The sequence below is a fragment of the Hydra vulgaris genome, chromosome 01 (genome assembly GCF_038396675.1).
Source record: "Hydra vulgaris chromosome 01, alternate assembly HydraT2T_AEP".
In the NCBI taxonomy this organism is placed as follows: Eukaryota; Metazoa; Cnidaria; class Hydrozoa; order Anthoathecata; family Hydridae; genus Hydra; species Hydra vulgaris.
The window spans coordinates 1,976,230-1,986,831 of NC_088920.1; the positions used below are offsets into that span (position 1 = coordinate 1,976,230).

General features: G+C 26.0%; 1 protein-coding gene across 1 annotated transcript; it reads left to right on the plus strand.

The window, feature by feature from the left end:
- Positions 1–489: 489 nt before the first annotated feature.
- Positions 490–1,881, plus strand: LOC136073953 (NACHT, LRR and PYD domains-containing protein 13-like). The gene has a single exon (XM_065786253.1). The coding sequence runs from the start codon at positions 490–492 to the stop codon at positions 1,879–1,881; it is 1,392 nt and encodes a 463-aa protein (XP_065642325.1).
- The last annotated feature ends 8,721 nt before the right edge of the window (positions 1,882–10,602 follow it).

Sequence of the window (10,602 nt, forward strand, 5' to 3'; positions counted from 1 at the left end):
GAATACCATTTATTAGATAAAACTTGTTCATTAAAAATATTGTGATAAAAATAATTATTTAAGTATACTTAGAAATACAAAGCAAAAATTTTTTTAAATTTATTATGAATTTGTGAATGATGAAATGTCGATAATGTGAATAATGAAAAGTCGAAATAATAAATATAATTAAAAAAAAATTAAGTATAATTAAAAAATAATAACACAAGAACAATGTTTTAATTATCAACTAGATAGTTTAATTTTTTAATTTATAACAAAATACTATCAAAACTCCAATTTGTAATTTCTTTAAGTAACTCTATATAAAAAGTTTGTTGAAAATATTTTTAATTTTAAATGAGTTAAAACAATTTCACAAGAAACTATTTAGATTTATTAGATTTATCAAAAATTTTATATCAAGTTTATTATAATAAATATTTTACATTTGTATAAAATTATTGTAACAAGATTATCATTGTCATGATCATGAAGATTAGCAAAATCATGACGATGACTTTAATAGAAATTGTTTTGTTTTATTTAGATTTGTCAAGGTTGTCTGCCGAACTAAAAAAGTTTTATCTTAAACATTATGGGAAAATTGGTGAACTTCAACCATTATTAAAAGCATCTGCAAATGTTGATCTGATACAAAAATTTGTTGATCTATGTGTTGTTAATGCAGCGAATGCTCAAGTGGATGCTGTTTTTAGTGTTGAACGAAAAGATTTTCTTGAAAAGCAAATGAATTACACACCAATTCCATACAGTGAAATATTTACAAAAGAAAAATCAGTAATATTAATATCTGGAATAGCTGGTATTGGAAAAACATGGTTGCTTAGAAAATGTTTGCTTGATTGGTCAAATGGATTAATTTGGAAAAATGTTGAACTTGTGTTTTATTTGGAATGTAGGAGGCTTAATCAACATCAAAATATTTCTAATATTAATGAATTGCTAAATGTTTTCTACAAAGATATTGTTAATGACATTAACATTAGTAATCATACTGCATTGTTTATAATTGATGGATTAGATGAATTTAAATATATGAATGAGTTATTAAATTCAAGTTTAACTTGTAACTATCCTATTGTTAATGCTTTAAAAGAAGTTCAAAAATACAAACATGTTATTGCTGGTAGAGTTTATGCAATAGATCAGTACCAAAGTCTATCTGCAAAACATAGCAATAAGTTAACCATTCAAATAATGGGGTTTAATGAAAATGGAATAAATAATTATGTAGAAAATCATGTTGTGGAAGAAAAAAAAGAAGTTGTAAAAACAACATTAAAGGAGTCTCCGATTGCAAAAGCCATGGCATCTGTTCCATTTTATTTGTCTTCGATGTGTAAAATTATAAGTGATTCAAAAAAAATAGATTCAAATTCTTTCTTAACAATGACAGATTTGTATGGAAATATTTTTTTATATTTTTTACGAGAACACATTATTAAAAACAATAAATTGGTTTATGAGATAATGGAAGATAGTTCCAATAAAAAATATATTTTGAATATTTGCAAAATTGCATATAAATTGTTTGTTGAAAATAAAATAATTTTTTCCAAAGAAGACATTCAAGCTTTTTATAGTGACTTTGATAAAAATGAAGGTAATTATTTTGGATTTATAGAAAAGATTGAAACAGATCTAGGTTGTTATTATCAATTCGCACATTTGACAATAATGGAGTTTTGTGCATCTGTATATGCATATAATTGTTTAAGTAATAAAGAGGTTATGGCCAATAAGAGGCTGAAGAGTTGCTTATCGATGATTTGTGGATTAGCCAATAAAAACCAAAACAGTTTAATAAAGTTTCTTGTTAACCTGAATCCTTTGAATGAATCTTTACCTTGGCTTTCAAGTTTTAGTAAGTCATTTTAGATAAACACACTGGTTCAGAACAGATAAATAATATAGACATTTTTATCTTAATTTTAACAAATTATTTTGTTAGTGCAATGTATTTATTTATGTATGTGTGTTTGTGTGTATTTATATTAGGTAAGGTTTCAACATGTTATTTATGTTAATTCATTTTTCACTATAAAAGTTGAGAAACAGCTAAATTTTTTCATTCATTGACTTTTGATTTCATTGACTTCAATGCAAAAGTTAAGAAACAATTGATTTAGTTCTTGCATTAACTTTCATGCTAGAGTTGAGAAACAACTGAATTTTAATAAAACTTTTTTCACAAATGAATAAAGTATCAACTTTTCAATAAGATACTTTCATTAACACAGTACTTGGTAGTATATCTGTTTTTATAAAAAGGATTGCAGAGTCTTTTTTAAGAGTTTTTGTTAATAAAATATAACATATAGGTTTTTATCAAATTTGTTGACAATATAAGTTTATGGCATGAGGAGCGTTTTTAAAATCTCATCAACAAGTGATTTTTTTTTCTAGACTTTAAAAGTTTGTGATGAATCCACAAAATGAAATATTACTTTGAAAAAGTTTTATATTTACATTTAAATTTACTTTAATTTTTATGAAGGATTTTTAATACACAAATCACTTTTTGATAGAGTAACTAAATGTTTCTTATATTTGTTTATAAAGCATGCATTATTTCCAAAATGTCAAAGAGGATTATATATTTTTTTATATTTACTTAAGTGTGTTTTTTTAATGATAAGTTAAGGGCTGGAAAAAACCAGCTAATAAACTTGATTTTAGTCTTAGGACTAAAATTAAGTGCAGTATTTGTTTTAAATAAAGCTTTCTTTACTTTCACAGGAGTTTTAAAAACAATACTTGTTCGTAATGAAAATACTAATTTTCATGACTGATGAGAAATATTTTGGTAAAATTGTTTTTAGAGTGTTTAGCATTTTTTCACATTATTTTTTTTAATTAAAAATTTTCATGTTTTCTAAAATCTTTACAAAAATAGCCTTCTCTTAAGACTCAGGTTGACATACTTTTGAATTTTTTTTTTTTTGGCAATATAAGGAATTTTATTTTTATTTCTTTTGGACAATATAGGCAACCCAAATCTAAAAATTTGAACCCAAATATATCTTTGTAACTTGATGTGATGGTGAAAAATGAGTTGCATATTTGAAATCAAAATGAGAAATGCTAAAGGAAAAATCTATTGTTTGTCCTCCACCAGAAACCTGTGTAAATAACTGATTTAAATATCAACTATGTATACAAACTGCAAGCTGCAAGTTTTATATATTAATATGACTGTCTTCATAATTTATTTTATGGATATAATTTATTATTGTTCAATCAACTCCACTTTTTTAACCTGAAAACCTTTATATATATATATATATATATATATATATATATATATATATATATATATATATATATATATATATATATATATATATATATATATATATATATATATATATATATATATAGTTGTGATGTACCAATTAATTGGTATTTGCTCAATCAGCTATTTTTTGCACAATCGGCATCGATATTGGCCTTTTTTTTATTAATTTACTGACTTTTCCAACCAACAGCATTTAATACTATTATCCTGCATTATAATAACAATTAAATAATTAAATAATTTGGAATTTTTTTAAGAAATAGTTTATATTGACTGTGTTTATAGGCAAATTTGTTTATTTTAAGATGATGTTTATAAGCTTTAATTTAACAGCTGAATGTACTTATAATTTTATTTCCATAATGATGTTTTTAGAATAATTTTATTTTGTGTTGTTCTATTTTTAAGCCTAAAAGTAATCTATTTAAGCATTGTTATCTATATGTTTTCAAGTGCAGGCTTTAATATTTTTATATGATTATTGGTAAGATATCTAAATTACTAATTTTGTACAGTTACAGAATTTTAAGTAGATTTTAAGTTAAAGTTGCAGGTCTTATTATTATTCTTAAAATTTTAATAATTAGTTAATTCATCAGTATCAGCATCGGTCTTTTTCCATGTGTTGGCATTGGCATCCATCACAAATGTGCTATTGTTATATCACTTATATATATATATATATATATATATATATATATATATATATATATATATATATATATATATATATATATATATATTTATATATATATATATATATATATATATATATATATATATATATATATATGTATATACATATATATATACTAATTATTTCATAGACTGCCTGCCCCAACCAAACCCTCAGTCTATGTAGCAGCACTCTGTTGATAGTCTGTCTATTTGTCAGTCAATGTAGCAGCACTTCGCACATGTTTTACAGTTAAAAAATAAAAATAAAAACATTTGGAATGTTTTTAAAAACATTCTAATTCTAATATGTAAATCTTTAAATCCTTTAATTTGCTGTTTTGTGGTTTAATTACTTCTCGTAATTTAATTAAAGCGTTTTAACATAATCTATCTTTAATTTTGTCAGCTTTAAAACCACAAACAAGTGAAGAGCCATTTTTTACCACAAGTTTGTTTCCTTAGCTGTAAACTATATATATATATATATATATATATATATATATATATATATATATATATATATATATATATATATATATATATATATATATATATATATATATATATATATATATATATATATATATATATATATATATATATATATATATATATATATATATATATATATATATATATATATATATATATATATATATTACATAAATATACTCAAATTTCAAATCAAAGTCTCAAATTTCTTAACTACTGTAAATTTTCATACATTTGTGGAATATGCTGACAAAATAAAAAAACAATTTTTAAGAATTTATTATTTTTGCTTTTTTAAAAAAATATTTTTTATAAAGGGAGGTTTAATGTAATTATTATTTGAGTTTACTTATTTTTATAGTTTTTTGGAGAAACTTATTTTCGTGCCTGCATTTAGTAATTATTTCCGATTTATTGTTCAATAAGCATTCATGGTTTGCATGTGTAATAACTTCCATTTTTTCTTGTAGGCATAGTATTCATTTTTTGCCAATATTGTTACATGCAAGTGCTGTTTTAAAGATGATCCAAATATAAAATCATCAATATTTTTATCTTTTAATTCCCTTATAAATTTTGACAGCATGGTGTCTTTTGAATACTTTTTGTTTTTAAAAGATTGCTCATGATCGGCAAAACGTTTTTTCCATTCACCCTCTGTTATGCCAATATATTGTTTATCAGGTACATTCTTAGAGGAAACAACACATTTATATACCACATTTTTTTTATAAACAACTTCCACTCATTGAACAATTGTTTTTTTATAATGAAAATTTTCTGTAGTTTTTTTATTTAGGATTTCTTTTTTGTTTAACTAAGCATTTTTGTGACCTTTTATAATTCTTTCCATATTTTTTGTGCAACTGTCGCTAACTTTAATTGTATTTTGATTAAAAATTTTATGGGGGGGAGGAGGGGTTACACCAAATTACATTTCTGGTTCGCTTTTTTGTATTCTTTTTTTCAGGGTCAAATTTTAGTTCAAAATTTTTAAAGCCACTTTTTTAAGGACATCTTCAAATATTTGTTTAAAAGAATTTAATACATTTTCATTAGAGGAGTTTTGATTTAGCCTGTTATTAAATGAAATCTGGATTTGTTTTAGAATTTGGGGTAGATGATTTGAGTTAATGTTAATATACAATAATCAAAATTTGTGCCGGTTTCTTAAATATAAGCTAATATAAATTTTCGAAGAGAGCTTAAATGTGACGTCAAGAAAGTTCACAATTTTTAAATTTTTGTTTATTTCTATTTGAAAGCCAATGTTTTGAAAAAATTCTATAATTTTGTAAGCATTACTATTAAACCATAGTTGTGATAAAGGCCTAATTCTTTTATATTGATTATTTTACTTAATAAATCTAAAATATATAGTCTAACAAATTCATAAATTTCTGCTTCATTATAGCTGCCCATTGTTACATCAAAGCAGTCATGTATGTTTTTCTAATTCCAAGTTTCCTTATTAAAATAAAGTTTCTCTGTTCTAAAGTTCCCTCCTCAATATAAGACTCAACTAAGCTCTCAATTCAAGCGTAAAAGATACTATAAGAATAAAAAAAAAGAAATAAAACACAAAGTAAAAATAAAGTGCTGAAAAACAAACATAAAAAAATTGTTTATAAATACCATAGAACCTCTGAATTCTGTCTTTTCGTGCAGCACCTTAAAGTATAAAGGTTTCTTTACAATGTTTTATTATACGCATTGTTTTTTCAAAAATAACTGTGTGGCTTTTTGCAAATTCAATTGTTTTATCTAAAATATCTGTAGTTATTGAGGGGTAAAAATTATTAATGTCAAATTGAATAAATGTACAGTCATTTTTATTTTCGATTATGGAGAACCAATTTATAACATCAGTGGTATTTTTCCACTGTTGCAAATTTTATTTATTTTTAAGTTATTTCTTATTTCTTAATTATTCTCTATTATTAATTTTTTCCAATTAAATTTTGCTTACATGTCCAATATTTTGCTTACTTGTCCAAATTTTTTGAGGGAACCAATACTATGAGGAAGTTTTGAAAATCTGGTTTATTTTAGTGTAATGAAGGCTTGGCCAGGTGCAGTTGATATATAATATATACATTAGAGTATTCAAAAAAAGTGAATTTTCAAATCTAAAAAACCATACCCCCTAAATTTGGGGCAAATGTATAAAAAATGAGCTACGCAAAGTTTGAGCGCTGTCCGATCAATTTCCCCCCCCCCCCCCCTCAAGTTAAAAATTTAGGGGAAAATTGACCGAAAAGTGGTAATTTTCGGGTGCCTTGAGGGAGGGGTAATTTTTTTTTTTTCAAATATTTTTTTTCCTTCTATCTGTATATAGGACTATATTTTTGTTTAAAAATATATGGTTTTTTTCCTACTTCTCACAAATCTATGTTTGGTGGTATTGAAAATCATGAAAATCAGAATTTTTGTAGTTAAAGTTAGATTTATATATATATATATATATATATATATATATATATATATATATATATATTTATAAGCCTTGTGTGTATTAACATATACACACAAGGCCTTTCTAACTATTCCCAAGACATGCCAGAGGGAGCAACTAACTTCATTTTGCCAGAAAGAATGAACAGTTGTTGGTTGTGACCTCAGCAATGTTGTTTATCTATATTGAAAAAAACACTATTTATCTATATTGAAAAATCAAAATGAGCAAGAATAAATAAATTTATAAATTTATATTCAAGTTTTATAACAGAAAAAAAATTTACAAATCTAGTAATAATCAAGTTTAACTCTTTATCTTTTTTCGCATCACACCAAGTTCATCATTAAACTTAATCTTTGAAATTGTACCGGATTTTTGTTCTTGTGATCTGAATACAGATCGAACTTTGTCCACAGTTAGCAATCTGTTGTGCTTTTCAGTTTCATCGGAATATCTATGAATATACTGCCCCATCATACCTATTGACCGTTTTGAATGGTCATTTACAAAAATCAAAGTTTCAACATATTTTTGAAAACTTTTGAAGCATGACTGAGTATGCCAATAGTTTGGTGGAAGTGAGAGCCAGTCTTGAACTCGTTGCTTATTAAACCCAATCATGTCAAAAATCAGGTAAGAAAAGACATCAACCAAGGCAGACAAGGATGGTGGTTTTTTCCCAATTTTTGTATTCATTTTATAAATTTCCTTGATATCTTGCTTTACTTTATTCTCAGGCTTATAATAGTCAGAGCTAGGCATATCAAATGACAGAATTGCTGATGCAATTTTTGCCTTCTCCTCTGATGCTAACTCATCATCTAGCAAAGCTATAGGTATCATTGTTGAATCCAAATACCAACAGTGTTTATACTGAGACTCTAATACAGCATTGACAGCTATTGGGTTTGTACATACCTTCTTGTACAGATGCATTTGATGTATGGCTGTAATGTCAAGAAAAGGAGCTTTGATGACATCCTCAGATTGTAGATACCATTTTGCATAAAAGCAAACAATAAATTCTGTAATAAGCTTAATTTCAATTTTCAGATTATCATTTTCCTGAACAAACGTAAGTTGATTGGATAAAAGCCGAAGCTTTAGATAATAAATTGCTTTTCCTAAAAATCTTGTATGATGAATAGCACCAGTTTTTCTTACTTTATATGTTATAGGGGATAAGTACGTGACAACTAATTCTGCAAGCTCACTTCTATCATCTCTTATAATACCTGGTTTACTAACGTATGCTTTGCAAAATGTTAATGACTTCATAGCTGCCTTTTCAAAAAAACTGCTTTTAACCTTATTCCAATCAAACCGTAACAGTAGAACTGAATTATAGTTAAAACTAGGTTCTTCAAAAATATTTTTAAGCTTTTTGAAAAGAGGATTATCAGGTCCACTAGTTTCTTCATTGGTCACTAATTTCCAAAAGTGAAGCATTCTTAATTCAGTCACATGATGCCTACATGCTATTTGGAGGAGATACTTATCCAGTTCTTGAGATATTCTGAAAACTGATCCTTTATTCGTCCCAGTGTTGGATGATGTTGTATCAAAGCATATTCCTCTAGTTTTTGACGTAAGTTGATACTCCTTAATTAAGTTCATTACACCTAAGAACTGATCTTCACCAGTGGATGACGCTAGTGGAGGTATTCCAAGTAGGTAAGTCTGTCCATTAATGTTAACTAAAACAGCCATTCTATCCCTCTTTAACATTTTTCCTTTGTTTAGCTCAAACAAGGTCTTCCCATCAAAATGAATTATTCATGGATATGGAGATGCGTCTATGGCTGCTTTAACATCTTCTTTTGAAATTTTTGCCATGTTTTCATTTTCTTTTTTCATTTTTCTATATGCGGTAGACTGACTGCTTTTAACTTCTTTAAGATCAACACCTGATTGATATAGAATTGCATTTGTTACCTTCTGTAAAACATTTGGTGATATATCACAGGCTGTAGCAGTAAATGAAACATTACCAGCAAAAACATCTTTTGGAATTTTTGCAATTACTGTGTCTGGGTTTTCATAGACTTCTATATGATACCAATCACCTAACTCGAAATCAGATTCAATTGAAGAATCATCGCTTAGAATTGTGTCTATAAGTTCAACGTTGGGTACATCATCTCTCAAAATCTTAGGCTGTAAAAGATTTTTCTTCCTGATGCTTTCTTTTGCCTAATTAACAGAAAAAATTTAATTTTAAAGTTAGTGGAAAAAAGACAGAGCTTGAGAAAGAGTTAAAGTAATTAATTAAAAGTATTGAATACATTTTTTCTATATTTAATATCCTCTGAACCAATAACAAACTTTCTTTCATTTTCCTGATCTTCAAGAAATTTTAGATCTTCAATCTTGTCTTTTAGTGATCTTTTTTTATCTTTACTGATTGTGTCTTTGAGATTAGAATTACCAGCCCAAAATAGTTTTTTTATTTCTCAAACACGTTTTGTTTAGCCAAATCACCACTATTTCCCCTTTTTGCATTTTTTTTCAAGTTGGAATAAGACTTATGCAATTTAAAAAGTTTTTTAACTAAACTTAAATCAGTTAACACATCAAATCCAGCTTTAATCCAGGGTCTCTTGATTTTAGACAAAATACATTCACAACAACTCTCCGAACATCTAGAAAAATTTTTTTTAGGGGGACAAGCAATAATATCTGATATTGATACAGATCGACATTGTTGGTTATATATTAAATGTTGAAGTATATCCAAGCCTGTTGGAAGTTGTATATTTAAATAGAAAATTGATATTTTATAAATAAAATAAATTTTTTAGCAACTAATGACTCATTATAATTCCAATATTAATAAAAATGTTTATACCTGATATAGCTGGTTTTGCCTCTTTTATAATAAAAAGTTTTTTTTTCATTGACCTAAGTTGTGCTTCACTCATTTTTAATGTTTATTGTATGTACTAATCTGTATTTATTAGAAAAATTCAAAGTTTTAAACTATCAGAATTTACAGGAAAATATATGTATATAACATTAGGCATAACAGAAAATATATTTTAAAAAATACCAATTTTCATGATTTTCAACATCACCAAACATAGATTTTTGAGAAGTAAGGAAAAAACCATATATTTTTAAACAAAAATATAGGCCTATATATATATAGCAGAAAAAAAAAACTAAAAAAAAAAAAAATTGCCCCTCCCTCAAGACGCCCAAAAACGATCACTTTTGGGTCAATTTTCCCCTAAATTATTAGCTTGAGGGGGGGGTCAAAAACGAACGGACAGCGCTCAAACTTTGTGAGGCTCATTTTTTATATATTTGCCCCAAATTTAGGGGGTATGGTTTTTTAGATTTGAAAATTTACTTTTTTTGAATACCCCTAATATACATATATAAACATTTGCACTTTAAACAAGGCTGGAAGCAACCACTATTAAAATTGGAAGTTACTGAAACAGAAAAGATGAATTCTATAGAGCAATATAATGATTGACAAACACCTAAAGAGATAGCAAATTATATAAATCAGGAAACAAGATGAAGGGAGCAAATTCCAAAGAACTTTTGTTTGAGGAAAAAAACTATAAAATTAGATATTTTGAACACTTTGGAACGGTAAATGGATGAGACATAATTGAATGACTAGTAATATGAGAATGTATTTTAGAAGATGGCACAAGAGACA

Excerpts from the sequence above, each read along its gene's own strand:
- LOC136073953 (XM_065786253.1), top strand. The coding sequence starts at position 490 with ATGACGATGACTTTAATAGAAATTGTTTTGTTTTATTTAGATTTGTCA.